This window comes from Calliphora vicina, chromosome 1 (assembly GCF_958450345.1).
Source record: "Calliphora vicina chromosome 1, idCalVici1.1, whole genome shotgun sequence".
Lineage (NCBI taxonomy): Eukaryota > Metazoa > Arthropoda > Insecta > Diptera > Calliphoridae > Calliphora > Calliphora vicina.
Window position 1 is genome coordinate 31,747,388 of NC_088780.1, and position 18,278 is coordinate 31,765,665.

The following is an 18,278-nucleotide window of genomic DNA, read 5'->3' on the forward strand; positions in this document are numbered from 1 at the left end:
TTTTATCTAAAGGTCCTAAGGTTTTCAACAATATCAAATATTTATATAAAAAGCCATTATTTACTCCTCAGAAGTTCCACAAACCTTGCCCCCTTTGAAAAATTTGTAAAAATTACTCAAACAAGAGCTTGCAAAATCATTGGGAACTACTCAAGCAGCAATTTCAAAAGGTTTGCGAGCAGCAGGGAAATTGGTTACCATATGAATTGAAGCCAATAAACCTTAAAAGACGATTTTGCATGTCCGAAATGATGTTTGAACTATAAAAGAAAATCATTTTTGCACCGAATCATTACTTGCGATGAAAAGCGGTTGCAGGTCCACCATTTGAGGGTGGGGGATGTCCGTCTTTATATTGAAATCAACTTTGCGTAGCCCCCAAATAACTTACATACATCAATATATCGGGAATTCTTCTGGCTCGGTTGCTATTTAAAATCGGCCACAAATGGCTGAGAAACCGGGACAACCTCGATTTTTGCCTTATTTTTTATCTATATCTGGATTACTAAGTCATTAATATGGACAATATGGATATCTAATGATAGATATTTCAAAGTCCATTTCAACGATGTATATAAGTTGGACCTACAATGGGTCAAAATCTGAAAAAAAAATTTTTTAACACGAATTTTTTTTTTCATCAAAAAATTTTTTTTTGTCTTAAATTCTTTTTCCAAAAAAAAAAAATATGTTTAAAAAAATTTTTTGTCTTAAATTCTTTTTCCAAGAAGAAATTTTTAAAAATTAAAGAAAAAAATTTTTTTTTAAAAAAAATTTCAAAAATTCGTCACATATACAGTGGTGGACAAGAATTTAAGACAAATACTTGAATTTTTTTCATCAACTGAATTTTAAGTGCGATAGACCCAAAATAAAAGGACCTCTAAGGATATGAAATTTATTATTAATGTTTCTAGTTTCTGAAAAATGTTTGGAAAAATCGGTAAAACATATATGGACAAAGATATGTGGAAATACGTTGACCCACCTCAGCGAACATCCGCTGTTAATAACATGATATGACCGAAACTAATGGAACTAAAAATACGAAATTTGGTCCGAATATTTTATAATCATAACATTATAATGATATAAAAGTGAAAAAATATGTTTATTTAAAAAAAAATTTTTTTCGTCAAGTTGTAGAAAAATGTTATGTGGGCATGGCGAATATGTATGAATTGACACAGTCGAATAAAACACACTTGTGTGTTAAAACAGTCCTCATGCATACATATTTGTGGAAATATTTGAAAAAATAATTGACAATTACATGGAATTTAGCAAAAAAATTTTGTCTTATATTCATGGCCACCACTGTATATATAGCTCTCTAACTTGTTTATATTAAAACTTTTAGGTCTTCAAGGCGGAAATTTTCTTTTTTTATTATCTGAATCAAACAATTTTTTTTTTGTCTTAAATTCTTTTCCAAAAAATTTTTTTTAGAAATTGAAAAAAAAAATGGAAAAGAATTTGTAAAAAAAAATTTTGCTTAATTGTTTTTCCAAAAATTTTTTTTTAAAAATTTAAAAAAATATGGAAAAAATTTTTTTTTTTTTTAAATTGGAAAAAAAATTCGGCACATCCGAATATAGCTCTCTTACTTGTTTATATTAAAACTTTTCGGTTTTTAAGGCGGACATTTCCTTTTTTCCACCCCTTGAATCCGCGCCTGCATTACGATGTGAATGATTGACCATCCCTTAATGAAGTTGGAATTGAGGAACTAGCATCCTTTATTCTTTTATCGAATGACCAAAAGCTTATACTACCCCGAGGAGCAGTAAGAATTTTGGCTCGGAGCGCTGCTCGTGTAGAGATTTTTCATGCCTCAATACTTTGGCACACGAAGATCTCACCCTATTGCGCAGCGTATAAGTTTCGCCTTTAGCTTCCTATATAGATCTGATTGAGACAATTTCAACATGTTCCCTTAAACAATGGAGATAATGGACAATCATTTGTAAAACTATACAAAATTATAACAGAAGCTGTGTTAAGGTGTCTTAACTGTTTGCGATTTAGTGGTCACTTTTCTAACCACCTTTTCTAGAGTCTTTAAAACATCTAAAAATTTAATTGTTTAGCATCTATTGGTATTTTGCTAAACAATTACATTTTTTTAGTCATCATTTTTTTCATTATAAACTTATACACCTAAAACCGTGGTTGAAAGAGGTGTTCTTCCAAAATTCGCTTAAACTGAGTTTAAATTATTAAACCATTATCTATTAGGAACTAATAAACAAATAAGTATATTTCTTTAATGAACAGTAGCAAAATGATCAAATACCGGATTTTACCAAAATAAAAATCCATGCACAAACTTGTGCAGAATATTGATTTTATGGTTAATAATACAATATTTATATTTAAATTTTGACATTTAACATCATAGACATAGCTGCTTCAAGGTGCCTTAAACTGCTCTTAAACTAAGTTTAAATTAGTAAACCATAATGTTTCTTTAAGGAATTTATATAGAACAATGACAAAATAATTGAATAGCTCATTTACCACAATAAATATTCGCACATTACCATCATGTGCAGAATATTGATTTCAATTGGTTAATCATAAAATATTTATATTAAAACTATAAAGATTTATTTGAATTATACACACACGTTTAACTAATCTTGAAATTGACATTAAATGTTTCAAGTAATGAATGAATAAATTGTATATTTTATGAAAAAAAGCATTGTATCCTAAATGAACTGAGTGAATTTTAAAAAATAATTTCTCACAAACTAAACATCATTTGCATATAACAAATCTTAAAAAAAACTTAATTAGTTAAAAATGTATTGCATATCATTTAGTTTGTTTGGTTTTTTCTCGAAGAAGAAAGAAAAGAGAAAACTTTCCTTTTTGTGTTTAATGTCAGCGGCTTTATTTTGTTTTTTTTTTGAGTTTTTTTTTTCTGTCACTAATTATGGGTAGACCCAAGAGGTGTCACACTTTTTTATCGTGTAAAAGTCATTAATATGTAGAAGCTTAACTTAACTGCTAACGTGTTTTAACTGCAGCAACAAAAACAACAATAAAAAAAATAACAAAAAAACATAAACAAAAGACCTAAAATGACTCATGATTCATGTCATGACAATAACATTAATATTTCAAACTTTTAAAATCTTTGAATTTATTTATGGTTTTTGTTTATTATACCCTTCAGCTTCGTGAGAAGGGTATATATAAGTTTGTCATTCCGTTTGTAATTTCTACATTTTTCATTTCCGACCCTATAAAGTATATATTCTGGATCCTTATAGATAGCGGAGTCGATTAAGCCATGTCCGTCTGTCTGTCTGTCTGTCTGTCCGTCTGTCTGTCTGTTGAAATCAATTTTCTGAAGGCCCCAGATATCTCCGGGATCCAAATCTTCAACAATTCTGTCAGACATACTTTCGAGAATTTTGCTATTTAAAATCAGCAAAATCCGTCCATAAATAACGGAGATATGGTTGTGTGTTGGTTTTTTTGACAAAAAATCAACAAATCGTATGTTTGAATGTGCATGCTTTGCGTATTTTGTTTCTTTTGGCGTTGTTGTTGTTTTTTATACAATTAAACGTATGTTTGGATGTGTGTTGGTTTCATTGCCTTGCGTATTTTGTTTTTTCTTTTGGTGTTTTGTTTCGTTTGGCGTTGTTGTTGTTTTTTGTGTTCTTGATAAATTTAGGATGCTGTACGCTGAAAGTGGGCAATGTACATACATATATACTAATTATAAAAAATAATAATGCATCCACAACAAAGGTGAAGGGTATATAAGATTCGGCATAGCCGAATATAGCACTCTTACTTGTTTTTATTTGATATTTTTTTCTCATTTTTTATGATGCTTGACTCCTCTTAGTTTAAAAAAGAAATAAAATTTTGAATTAACTAAAAAAATACTACTATTTAATTTTATAGCAGAGCCAATTATTGTTTTTACAAATAAGTAATAATTAAAAAATAACAATTATTTAATTATTTAAAGAATTTTTTCCTCGGTTAATAAGGCGGAAACAAAAAGCCCTAACTAACATGACAATAACTTCTTTGATAGAAAAAAAAATAACAATTAACAGTCTAAAGTGCAGAAAACAGAGAGTGCACGAACAATTTTTGACAGAATTTAAACAGAGAAAAGAGATTTTGAAATCTTCTATATCTTTAATATAAAAATGAAATGGTCCATGTATGTAATGTCATCCCGTGAGAACGGCTGGAGCGATTTGGCTGATTTTTTTTTTATTCGATTCGAAATTTGCAGGAGATGGTTTGTAAAGAAAAAAAAAATGCTTTTCAGTCCAGTCAACTGCAATAAAAAAGCTACCTAAAGTATGCAGTACAAATTTAGATATTTTATTTGCAAATAAATAAGAACAGGCAGGTGTATGTAAGTTGGAGAAACTTGAAGATCTAACATTCAACTAGTTTTTTAATAAATATTAAGAATATTCCATGCACTGCGACCCTTAATTTCACCATAATAGTTCCAGTTTTCTAATGAAGCCAGCACCGAAGCCATTATAATCCTTCCGAGCCAGTTCGCATTCACAATTCAAAATGTGCATTGTTTCGACTTAACATATCCAAAGCAAATTGATGTTATCTAAGACCATAATGTCTGGTAATTACACCCGTAAGTAACCATGGACAGAGCCATAAACTGTTTCGCCTGTCTGAGCCCAGACTTATCTTATAAAAGAGGATAAGGTTGATTTTTGTGATGTCGGATAGCCAGGCTGTCCAAAAATCCTCAAACCCTCAATATCATTCTCAAACACTCAAGATTTATTTATTATTTTAAATTATTTTCTTAGAGCATTGGTAGGCAAAAAGAGGCATTTAATTTGTGTGCTCTTTTGGATAAAAAATAAAATATCCACAACAACATCAAGAAACTGAATGAATTGTGTGTATTTTTACGCTCTATTACGCTCTTTTGTTCACATTCGGGTTGTTTGACGAAAATCATCGTAACCTGAACAATCTGAACGCCTACCATGGTCTTAGAGTCACCAAAGTTTGTTTCATTTTAATCTGTGTTCTAGTAATTTTTAATAAATTTATACTGTTTTAAAGAAAAATTTAGCTTAAAATAAATAAAATTCTTATTTGGCCACAAATTACAAAAGCTTTTTCCCCCATCTCTTTTGTATTTGGATCCATCCGAAATGAGACCATTTCTGCCTAGACCAGTTTAAATATTATTTTGCAAATTGTATAGTATCTGTACGGTTTTCCTAGTAGCTAACAGTACGAAAATCCAAATCCACGGGTAGTAATTTGTACAATATACCTTTACCCATACCTTTACCCATCTTTCTGGCAAATTATGGATTCCGAGCCAAAAGAACTGCTCATATTTTGAGACTTTTGAGAACGAACTCTGTTCCAAAGGGAACCGTATCCCAGAGAGAACGATCTGCATCAATCAAAACAAATAGTAGTCGGTCGGGTCACGGTCTGGACTATAAAGCGGGCGAGGCAAAACTTTCCAACCACTTCAATCTAAATAGTTTTTAACAGGCATTGCAACATGTGACCGAGTGTTGTATTGATGTAAACGAATCAGTTGTGTTCGGTTCAGGTTTCTTGTGATAGTCTGGTCAGATGCAGCTAATAACCTTAGCGTCATGGATATTTGGCTTTGAGGTCGATGCGGCTGATTTCAATTACGATCTCTTACGCTTCGGGTTATTGTAATGGATCCAGTTGAGAAATGATTCGTTGCTAAAATGATTTTCTTTTATAGCATTGAAGATTTCACATTTTGGACATGTGAAATCGTCTTTCAAGGTCCCTCGGCTTCAATTCGTATATTTCTCATTTGTATGAGTCCTGCTGCTCGCAAACGTAGTTCCCAATGATTTAGCAAGCTCTTGTTTAGTTTTACAACAATCTTCATGGAGTAATGCCTCTTGGTCTTCCGGCCTGAGCGATGTTAGTTTTCCGTGTCAAACTCACCACTTCTGAACCGCACGTTGAAACCGATAGAATACTGTTACGAAATTGTACTTGAATTCAAATATAACGATTTTAAGGGCTGATTTAAAAGTAGCATAATGCTTTCAAATAACAGTGCTGTAATAGCAAACTGTGGGCATTATTAAATAAAAGCTTTCAGTTGACCATTGATCGTAAGTTGGCAACGCTGTTTTCTGCGACCGTATATTCGAGTTCGAATATTCAGTTAAAGAACATTGTAGAAATAGAGCTTTCTAGATGGTAATGCAGTGTTATAAATAGTGGCAGAGGTTGCAGTCGTTAGTGAGTTTATCAGAGACGCTTTTCGTATAAACATCAACTGAGTGCCTTAAAGTGTGTTGTGTTTTTCAAGTAAATTCGTGTACATTATAAATTGTGTCTGTGTTTCTGCGAATATACAAACGTGTATAAAAAACATTGAGTGACTATTTAATTCTGTTGTTGTTGTACATTTTAAATAAATAAAGAGTTGTTACAATTTTTAAACTACTAAACGGCTTTTATTTGCAATCAAAAGTATCCGGTTTATTTAAAGGAAATAAACCAGCGTTTTGAAAAGTTTAAAACGTAACAATACATTTACCATAAGCAGCACTTTTATTTTAATTAAAGAAGTAATGCAAAACATCCCTCATATGGCGTTGTTGGTAGAAAATTCGATAATTTCGAGGCAAAAAAAAATAAATTTAAAATTTTTTTTTTAAATTTACATTTTTTTTGTAGGTTCAACTTACTATGATCTTATATACATACATCGTTGCAAAGGTCTTTGAAATATCTATGATTAGATATCCATATTGTCTATATTTATGACTTAGTAATCCAGATATAGGTCAAAAATCGAGGTTGTCCTGGTTTTTTCCTCATATCTCAGCCATTTGTGAACCGATTTTGCTGATTTTAAATACGAAACTTCTCGAAAGCATGTCTGACATAATTATTGAAGATTTGCATTCCGAAGATATCTGGGGTCTTCAGAAAATTGATTTCAACAAACAGACGGACATGACTTAATCGACTCCGCTATATATAAGGATCCAGAATATATATGCTTTATAGGGTCGGAAAATTATATTGTGGAAATTACAAACGGAATAACAAACTTATATATACCCTTCTCACGAAGGTGAAGGGTATAATAAAAACCCCATTCAACAGATACGCCATCTTTAACACACAACTAAAATTTCTTTCGTGCTCAATCTTTAGTTGTTTATAACTAATCCACTTCGTAATAAAGTAAGTACACAGACATCACAACCAAGCAGCCAGTTAAGTTGATCCAACATATAGTATATTTAACCTACTTAAATGTTACTAACTGTCTTCTTTTTTCTTCTACTTCTTCTTTTACTTCATCGTCTTTTTTTAACTTATTGTTGCTGTAAGTGTTTTATGCAACGTCAGTTAAAATCATCATGGCGTAAAGATTCAAACAGAATACCACCATCCATCCATCTTCTACTAGTATACCAAACATACTACCATTCCAACAACTATCGACAATAATAAATTTAGTACGAAAAATGCCACAAAAATAACATCAAGAACAATGACATAAAAAAAATAACTCGACTTCAGCATTTTACGATTTCAAAGAAGAAAAAGAAGAAGCAAAAGAGTGGAAAAGTAAGAAAAATATATATAAAAAAAAACTACCAAGATCTGCACGATTTTTAAGCCGTTACCTTAAAGTAACCTTAAAGAAAAAGAATCATGTAAACTTTAAGAACTCTTTGTTAATTTTTTTTATATATTTTTTTGCAAAAATTGCAACATTTTAAATTTGAGATGTTTCTTTAAAACCTTCTGTTAAGCTGTTAATATTAAAAGAATCTTAAAGTTGAATGTTCTTTGAAAGAAAACACATCTTGGTGTTTTACAAAATGTCTGCTTCCTCATTTCAAAAATTCTCTCAGTTACTTGATAATTATCAATTAAGGTTACTAAGATCAGCAAAATTATAAAAAAATATTTTTTTATAGATAATTTGTATATTTTTCAACAATTCTTCCCGACTTTTAAATAAATATTAGCAATTTCACCAACATAGTTATGTTTTTTGTGGAAATAAAAGATGATAAATAAATATTGGTTTATAAACATAGTGATCATAAAAAATAATAACAAAATCATATAGATAAATTCGTAGAAAAGAAAGTTGTTACTAAATACGAGTAAAATAGTAATCGATATTAGTTAATGGAATTTTTTGTGTAAATATTAAGTTAAAGCTAAACTAAATTCTATTTTTATTTGAAGCTTAAAACGTGCTAAATTTTCCAATTTTTATTTTTGGATAAATTCAAATTTATTGTTGGTAGAAAAGCTAGTTCACTAAATGCTTAGGCCAGATCATCAGGGAACCTTTTTCTAAAGTCTTTAGGAAAATCAAAGATATACAAATAAAACTTTAGAGCGAATGAGAATTACAATGAAAATTTTTGGTGAGAGATCAGTTATTTCACCCGGGGCCATAAGAGCCCTTCCGAGCTATTTAGCTCTGCACGTTGCCAGCATTAGGTAGTCGCATAGAACATGTTCACAGGTTTCGGCGTGAAATTCACAAAACTTGCACTGTTCATTTGCAACATTACCTAAAATAAATTGGTGATACTTCAATCCGCAGTGTCCAGTGATTATTCTCAAGTCACCCACTTCGAGCGAAAGTAGTGACTGAGATCTACGTCTGGATAGGCTAATGAACCATTTGGACTGTCTTAGTCCTGGCAAATTACACCATAATCGCGCAAATTTCGCTTAAACCCATGAACGAATACGTGAGATGCCAAAGAATGTTTCAGGAACTACAAACGAGTGTTGGGCGACCCTGTTGGGAAGACAGTCAGCGCGTTCATTACCCGCATGACCTTCATGAACAGGTACCCAGCACAACGTGAGTTCATAGTGAGCACCGATTTCATTCAAGGATGTCCAGCAGTCCATAACAACACCAGATCTCACCTCATATGATGATAAGGCTCTAAGAGCAGCCTGGCTATCTGACATAATAAATATCCTTGTATTCCTTAATCTCTTTCTTAAACATTCGTTGGATCATATAAGGATGGAGGAAATCTCCGACTGAAATATAAATGGGTATACCCCTTTAAAAATTGGGCCCGTAAATACCAGCCCCATTGTTACCATTACCCTGTTTGGAACCATCGTTAAACCATATTTGATAGGCATTATTTTGCCACCATGCCTGATTTAACCACTCGTCCCTTTCAGGTATAAGGAACCTGAATATAGTTACTGTTTGATGTGAATTTTGAGCCGGCGGATTGAGGCTGTCACCGTTAACGGAACGATAATAACAAGGATGACATGAGGTTCCAGCAGAACACCACAATGGTCTTTCTGCATTAAAGATTTGAGAATATGATTAGCTTTAGCGAAATGACATACATTGGTCATCCAGATCATGCAATTTAAACACGCTAGACTTTTTCTTGTGGGGTTTTTTAAAGCCGCAGGTACATATATGCCAATAAGCCACAATCGACCGATGCTTCTCAAAATCAACATAACACTAACCATAGTCATTAAAAATTCGACCTCTTGGAATTGTACCATCACGCGTAATTATGGTGGACACTTGAACGATTTCATATTCCATAAATAAAAGAATACTGGGATTTTCAAATAAAAAAATTCGTTAATGTCTCCAACTGGTTTTATTTTATTTCAACAACTACCTTTTAGAAAACTCCTTTATAAACCATTTCTAACTAAATTGTCATAAAACTGTTGAGTGCGGCGTAACAAAAAACCAGACAACTATTTGCTTTAAAAAAGTTGGCAGGTGCAAATAAAAATGCCTCACACACAGCTTGATTTATTCCATTTCAACATCGACCCGGCTATTATTTGAAACACCTTTATAAAGAATTTCTAACTAAAGTCCGCTTTTACACACAGCAATTTTTCTTGCCGCAAGTCTGAGTTTATAGGAGAGAAAGGAAAGAAGAAAGATGAGGGGAACATTCTTGCTTTTACCGGCAAGTTACTTCAGTTCTCTTTTGTTATTTCATTCTTACTATGGCGTCTATGAGGTTTTGACATAAAAAATTGAACACAGACTTGCTATGTGTAAACAAACGGGCAATTTTAAAAGACAATTGAAGAGACTTGCTTCAAGTAAAATTGCTGTGTGAAAAAGCAGACATAGAAAAATACATAGAACGGAAGTAGAGTGAAATACATGGCAATACGTTCTCATCAATTAGGTTTTTGACAACAGACTTAGGTTTTTGCCTCACAGTTACCTATCTAGTTGTCACCTATGGTAACAGTACTCAAGAATCGATATGCTACATACTCACCCTTATTCTACTTGGCGTCGACATCGTCGTCAATATTGAGTCAAAAAATGGTAGATGTTACGCCGATATCGATACCAATTGTTATCGGTTTCGGAGAAACACATACCATTTTTTGACTCAATATTGACGATGATGTCGACGACGCCAAGTAGAATAAGGGTGACTATTTGCATACTGGCAACACTGATTTCTATGTCATCCATTTCTATAAATAAGTCAATGCGGCAACACCTTTATTTCTACACTGGAAAAAATTTAACCGAATTTGTTGTCAAGAAGTAGTTTGAGTTATTTTAAAGGATTTTTTAATTTATAAAATCATTTCTTTAGTAGAGATAATTGAAATTTGTGTATTATTTTGTTTTCTCTAAGAAAAGTTATTAAAAACTGCTAAACAATCAAAACCGGTTTTCACTTTGTAAATTTTGTATAAATGTTCTGGTTTTGTATTTTGGACCGTTAATTTATTGTTCATTTTATTAACAGTGGAAAACATTTTTTTAATATTAAAAGAAATCGCCTTCAATGGAGAATATTTATGTGCAATGATTTGAATATCTTTGACAGTGTACCAATCAGTGTTGCTTATCGGCTTTTAAAATTGTATAGATTCACAGAAATGCTCTTTTTTCAGTTGATTCTCTAATTTATAAGAACAAAAGGTTAACCCCCTGTCTATACCTGACAAATTTTTATCATGATAAACTTCAAAATGGTTGTCTAGATAAAGAATTATCAGGTATAGTCTCCATTTATTAGTATTATTGATTCGTTATGATAAAATTGTTAGTGCTTTTGCTTAGACAATTTTGTCTTGACAACAAATGTCATTTATTGTTATGATGAATATTTGTCAAGTATAGACAGGGGGTAATTTCACTAAATTTTATAAGAATTTCTAAGTACTTCTTCGTATTATCTAAGTACTTTATTTTTACCATTTTGCCGGAAGAAATAAGCTTTTACATAATCGTTATCAGACTTGTTGTACAATTTGGGAATGCAGGGGCATTAGCTTGGTGCCCCGACCTCTGAAATTATTCAATATTGTATGGATTTTTTACCGTTTCACAATCACTAAATGAAAAAAGTCAATCTCGGTACTTTAAAAGAAGAACCCCTTGATAAAGACAACCAGAAAATTATAGCTGATTTTAAAAATATGCCAAATCCAACATGTAAAGTAAATGGTTGTCTATTGCTAGAGAAAAACCGAATTTTTCGGTTCTATCAATCAAAGTCAGTTGATAAAGAAGAATTTCGATTGAAGCAACCAAACTTTTGTTACCCCTTCTAAAATATTGTAGCCACAATTCTAAATTTCGGTTAATAATCATTCGATTGGCAACAAATTCGGTTGCTATCACGAATCCGTTTTCTCTGTGTGACTTTCAAGAAGCCGTTTGAAGATAATTTCTGCCTGTTTCCTGGGAATGAATGGACATGTTCAGTAATTTTCCAGAAATCTATCATTCTTCACCACGACATTGTGATTCTCTTAGCACAGCTTAATATATACTGTTTTTGAGCACTCAACAAATCATATATTTGATACAACAACAAAATATATATTGACCATGATACAACCATTAGAAGGTAGAATCACTAGGGAGAGAGTTTAAAATGCTATGCCTTGTTATGTCAAATAATAGAAAAATAAAAAACAGAAATCCAAAAATACGAATAATAATAAATGAAAATTGAGAAATATTTTGTTTATATTTGAAATACAGTTCAATATAATCGGAGTCATTGAAATGATGCATGCAAATCCGTGAGTGTTTCTTCAGCTCAACACCGCAGGCTGCACTCCATTCTTTAATTTTATTTTCAGGGCATTTTATAAATCTTACGACATTTTGTTCAAATAAACATTTAAATTGAATTTAAAATATTTTTCAATTTAGTTAATTTTTGATGTTTTTTTTTTCAATTGTACTATTATTTTTATACCCTTCAGCTTCGTGAGAAGGGTATATATAAGTTTGTCATTCCGTTTGTAATTTCTACATTTTTCATTTCCGACCCTATAAAGTATATATATTCTGGATCCTTATAGATAGCGGAGTCGATTAAGCCATGTCCGTCTGTCTGTCTGTCTGTCTGTCTGTCTGTCTGTCTGTCTGTCTGTCTGTCTGTCTGTCTGTCTGTCTGTCTGTCTGTCTGTCTGTCTGTCTGTCTGTCTGTCCGTCTGTCTGTCTGTCTGTCTGTCTGTCTGTCTGTCTGTTGAAATCAATTTTCTGAAGGCCCCAGATATCTCCGGGATCCAAATCTTCAACAATTCTGTCAGACATACTTTCGAGAATTTTGCTATTTAAAATCAGCAAAATCCGTCCATAAATAACGGAGATATGAGCAAAAATCCGAGACAACCTCTGAAAATTTCATCAAAAAACACAATGTATTGCATGCTTTGACAAAAAAGCAACAAAACGTATGTTTTTGGATGTGCATGCTTTGCGTATTTTGTTTTTTTTTGTGTTTTGTTTCTTTTGGCGTTGTTGTTGTTTTTTATACAACTAAACGTTTGTTTGGTTGTGTGTTGGTTTTTTTGACAAAAAATCAACAAATCGTATGTTTAAATGTGCATGCTTTGCGTATTTTGTTTCTTTTGGCGTTGTTGTTGTTTTTTATACAATTAAACGTATGTTTGGATGTGTGCTGGTTTCATTGCCTTGCGTATTTTGTTTTTTCTTTTGGTGTTTTGTTTCGTTTGGCGTTGTTGTTGTTTTTTGTGTTCTTGATAAATTTAGGATGCTGTACGCTGAAAGTGGGCAATGTACATACATATATACTAATTATAAAAAATAATAATGCATCCACAACAAAGGTGAAGGGTATATAAGATTCGGCATAGCCGAATATAGCACTCTTACTTGTTTATTTTATATTAGTCTGACAATTCAAGGCATGTATAATTGAGAACATATTTTGTAGTGATTCTACCTTTTATTGTTATATTATGATATTGACTAAAATGTATTTTGTTGTTGCAAGAGTTAGGTTTTTGATAACAGACATAGATTATTGACAATAACGTCTTGTCACTGTGTTACCCTTGCTAAGATAAAATATACATTTTTTTACAATTTTGTTAGATTGCAAAACTCTATTGTCTGTGTTACCCTATTGTCTTGTCACTGTGTTACCCTATTGTCTAGGCTCTGAGAATTGTTTCATATAAAAGTAGATTTTATTTTAAAGTACATTTTAAATATCTAAACCATGTATGTATTGTTGGCATAATTTTTTTCATTATAAATATTTGCAAAATATGTATTTGCCATGGTAAAAAATCAACTTTCTAGTTTTGTAATCCTAAATTACGTGTTCAACTTTGACTTTTAAAGATGAAACATGAAAATGGTACATCTGCTTCACGTTTATTTGTTGAATTTAGTTATAATACATTTCATTTTGCTTGTATTAATGGTTTTTGTAGTAATGTTTTGCAATCTAACAAAATTGTAAAAAATGTATGTATATTTTATCTTAGCAACATGTTGCCAGCAACAGAAATATTTATACATATAAACATAACGGAACATTTATTAAAGGTTGCCAGGAATAAAAGAGTACCAGTGCTGCCATTTACGTACATCAGGGATGGGAAAATAAGCAATTCATAAATAAAAGCACAATTTTATATTGGGAAATGTCTTACTAAATTTTTGATGCACCCGTCATCTAAATTCTAAATGCTGAAAATGTTTGCCACATCATATAACGTTTAGAGGTTGCTCATTTTATTTGTAGTTTCATGTTTTGAGTCAAAGTACTAATATTTCAAAAAAATTAAATTAAAAATAATTTATGTATTTCATTTAACCATAGAAGTTTAAATACTACATCGATTAAACCATAGAGAAACAACAAGAGCGGAAACTAGAAAAAAACTCAAACCAAAATTTTACTCAAAATAATCACACATACGAGTGTTGTTTTTGTTTTCACATTATTTTATTTACTAATACATTCTCACCACTTAGGTTTTTGACAACTGAGTTAGGTCTTTGACAGAAGAGTTTCCGCTCTATGTATATTTCTCTAAGGATTAAACATTTAAAAATTTTTTTAAAAAAATTTTTTAAAAAAATTTTTGTTCGAACTAATAAATTCTAAATAAAGATTTAAAGTACAAATTTCTTTTATATTTGAGAATAAATGGATTGCCAAAGCCTCCTTAATTTGAGTTTAATAAAAATCTTATCTTATTTGCAGTATTTGATGTAAAAATAAATTTTGTTAAATTTAAAAAAAATAAAAATTTTTTTGTATAATGTGCCAAATTGAATTTAAAAAAATCATATGTCATTGTTAAAAATATCGAATTTAATGCATATTATTAAAATTGAATAAAACAATAAGGTAAATCTTAAAGTATAAAAGTTTCCAATATTTTTTTTTTAATTTTTTATAGAAATTTTTAAATTAATTAAGAATTAATATGAATTGTACCAAATTTGGGCCTTAATAATGTTTAATATTGCATGTTTAAATAATTGTATAATTAATTTGTTTAAATCACACTATAAACTCTAAACTGTAATTATTCGAAGGACCAATTCTTATAATTTTTTTTAGCCAAAAAAACAAAACTATTATTATAACTATAAAACATAAACAATTTAAAATAATTACTTAACTAATGATTTATTACAATGAGTATTAACTGAGTTTATTTAAAATATTTAACAACAACAAATTATGATAAATGTCGAGACATTATTATTATTATAAAAAACCAACTACTAATGAGTTTTAAAAACACTTCTTAAAAAGCCAGCAAAATTATTAAAGCAATAATCTTTTTTTTTTCAAACAAAGCAACTAAACACTATTTTATAAAATGTTTTTTTTTGTTGTTGATTACTTACCCACCAAAATATTGAGCATTAATATGGCTGACACTTAAAAGTGTCAGCATTAATGACAAAAACATGACCCCTTTCATGTTAGTGTTAATGAGAGCGTTTTAAAAACGTAAATAATTTTCAATTTAATAGAAATTTCTGGACTTCCGTTGACTTAAAATAAGGAAAATATAAAAAAAATATATTTAATGAATTAATTATTTTTTAACGTTTATTATTTAAATAAAACAACTATAAAACACTTTATAAAAAATTTTCTGTTTTGCAAAAATGGAAAGCAATAACAAACCACAGCAAATGAAATATTTGTTTTCTTGCCAAATAAATTTGGTTGTGAAATGATCTCTCTGTGATTGTCTTAAACTATATTTTTTTTTTCATACACTTTTTCTTTTCTTTGCTGTAAATTACACTCACTTTGTGTGTTTTTTTGCGAAATTACACCGTTTTTATTTATTATTTTTTTATGTGTTGATGGCTTTGCAGGTAAAAAAAAGATCACAACACAGAGTAAATTTATTAGTTTTTAGTATTTTTTTTTTGTTGAAGCGTTTTTATTCTTATTCACAGCACAGTTTAAATCTTACTGAAGCAAGAACTTGTTTGTGCCGGTATTTATAATGTCCCATCTATGACTTTAGATACAGATAGTTACCACTACACTCAACTAAAGTAAATGAATAAGTGTGTATTTGTAAGTATCTATGTGTGTACATTTTTATAGTGCCGATGTTTACGTTTTTGTTTTGTTTATGCTTTATTTTGTCAGTCAATGTACAATTTTGCTGTGTCTCAATTAATTGAACACCAACCAACTCAGCGTTTGTCTCCGTTGTTGTTTTAAAACTCACCCATAAATATTATATATTTGTCTCTGATCATCAATATGGATTTAACACTAATGTAACCCATTTTTTTTTTATGGATTTGAAAAAAAATCCTTAGAAAATTTCGATCAACTACTAAAGATCCTTAAATGTCCTTTCAACATATAATAACTTGCCATCTCTCTATATTATTTCCATATTTGAAAATTTAAAGCCACGTCAGCTCGATAGCAGGCTTCGCCTATAAATAGATAATTTGTTTGTGCTATGTTTGAATACGATTTTTATACCCTTCACCATGAGTGGCAAGTAGAGTATCTAAAACCGAAACCGAAAACCGTTCAACCGGTTTTTTCTTCTTTGTAAACTCCACCGGTTTCGGTTTTTTTTAACTTTTCGGTTTTTTGACAAACCGATTTTTGTAAGACGGTTACGGTTTTAATGAAATATATTTTCTAAATATACATTTTTAAAAATATTGATTTATTTTATAAAAAAAATTGTAGCATTTGACAACATTTCTTAAAAGATATAAAATAATTGCATAAAGAATTCAAAAATGCTAAATTTCCATTAAATAAAAATTTAATATAAACCGGTTAACCGGTTTTTTTGAAGACAAAAACCGAAACAGCTTAACCGGTTTTTCTAAAAGACAATAATCGAAACCGGTTTTTTCAAAAACACACTTTTTCGGTTAAACCGGAAACCGGTTTTTTAAATTTGCCGGTTTTTTGGACACTCTAGTGGCAAGGGTATATATAAGTTTGTCATTCCGTTTGTAATTTCTACATTTATCATTTGCGACCCCACAAAGTATATATATTCTGATTCGTTATAGATAGCGGAGTCGATATAGCCATGTCCGTCTGTCCGTCTGTGTGTTGAAATCAACTTTCTGAAGCCCCCAAATAACTTACATACACGAATGATACATCAATATCTCCGAAATTCTTCCGGCTCGGTTGCTATTTAAAATCGAGAAAATCGGTAGCCAAAAAATTAGATAAAAATATTGTCAATTGTGTGCGTGCTGTTATAGTCAAATATTTTATGTCATTTTATAAAAATGTGATTATTACTCGCAAACTATTATAAATATATTTTAGCCAAATTTGAATTTCAGTGGAGTAAAAGGGGTTAAACAAATTTTACAACCAGGAGAAAGTCCAAAGTGTTCTCTTTAAGCCTATATATACTTGTTGACCTGTTTTGACCTGTTTGTTGAACACTTTTTTCATTTGAATGAAATTACTCCCAAATTTTGGTTCTATTTTTATTTTATTTGTTCATATGACTGGCGCAAAGTACAAGTCGCAATTTTGAAGATATTGCGATAAATTTTGGTACATAATTTTTTTCGGCCCGAGGACGAAGTCTGTTGAAAATTACTGAAATCGTCCACTATTTCACCTAGCACCCATACAAATGTTCTCCCGAAGTTATACTTTATCGGTCGTAAATGGTTAATTTATATATGTATCTACACAAATTTTGCTCCAAATAAGTTTTATATAAACTGAATTAATGTCACTTAATTTTATGATGATCGGTCCATTATTAGTCATAGCTCCCATATAAGACCCGCTTCCGAAAATCATTCACGAAAATAAATTATAGTGTAGGGTATTATATAGTCGAGCTTGGCCGAACATACTTCCTTACTTGTTTTTATCAGCTGATAACTTTTTTTAAAAGTATAACTGAATCAAAAAACAAAAAATTTGCATTTTCATACAAAATGCTATAAAAAATTAAAAGTTCAACTTTAAATTGCGCAACAACTACTAAACCAATTTTAATGAAATTAAAACTGGCGAAAAATTTAAGAAGTTATCTGTCCACAAAAAGTTTCTAAAATATCTCTATCGGTTCAAAAGTTACAGAGTTTTGGCCAATGAAAAACGAAAATGAACCACTGTGCGACGTATATAAGACCATAGTATGTTGAACCTACAATGGGTCAAAATCGGAAAAAATATTTTTTAAACCAAATTTTTTTTTTCATATTAAAAAAAAAAAATTTAAAAACTGAAAAAAAAAAAATTTTAAAATTAAAAAAAAAATTTTAAAATTTAAAAAACAATTTCGGAAAAGCAACTGGAAAAAAATTTATATTTTGTTTACCTAAAAATATTTAAAATTTTTATTTTAAAGTATAATTTGGTGAAGGGTATATAAGATTCGGCACAGCCGAATATAGCTCTCTTACTTGTTTTTATTGTATTTCATAATGAAAAGTACGCTTGTACACC

The 18,278-nt window shown here is 30.4% G+C and overlaps 1 protein-coding gene across 1 annotated transcript in view; it reads right to left on the minus strand.

The window, feature by feature from the left end:
- Positions 1 to 15,638, minus strand: part of mfas (midline fasciclin) — a 35,987-nt gene extending 20,349 nt beyond the window's left edge. Inside the window, exons 1-2 of the mRNA XM_065507326.1 lie at positions 15,614 to 15,638; positions 15,200 to 15,349 (exon numbers count right to left, since the gene is read on the minus strand). Coding sequence (XP_065363398.1) covers positions 15,200 to 15,276 — 77 coding nt within the window. The 5' untranslated portion in view covers positions 15,277 to 15,349; positions 15,614 to 15,638. The remainder of the gene's footprint in view (positions 1 to 15,199; positions 15,350 to 15,613) is intronic.
- Between the last annotated feature and the right edge of the window lie 2,640 nt (positions 15,639 to 18,278).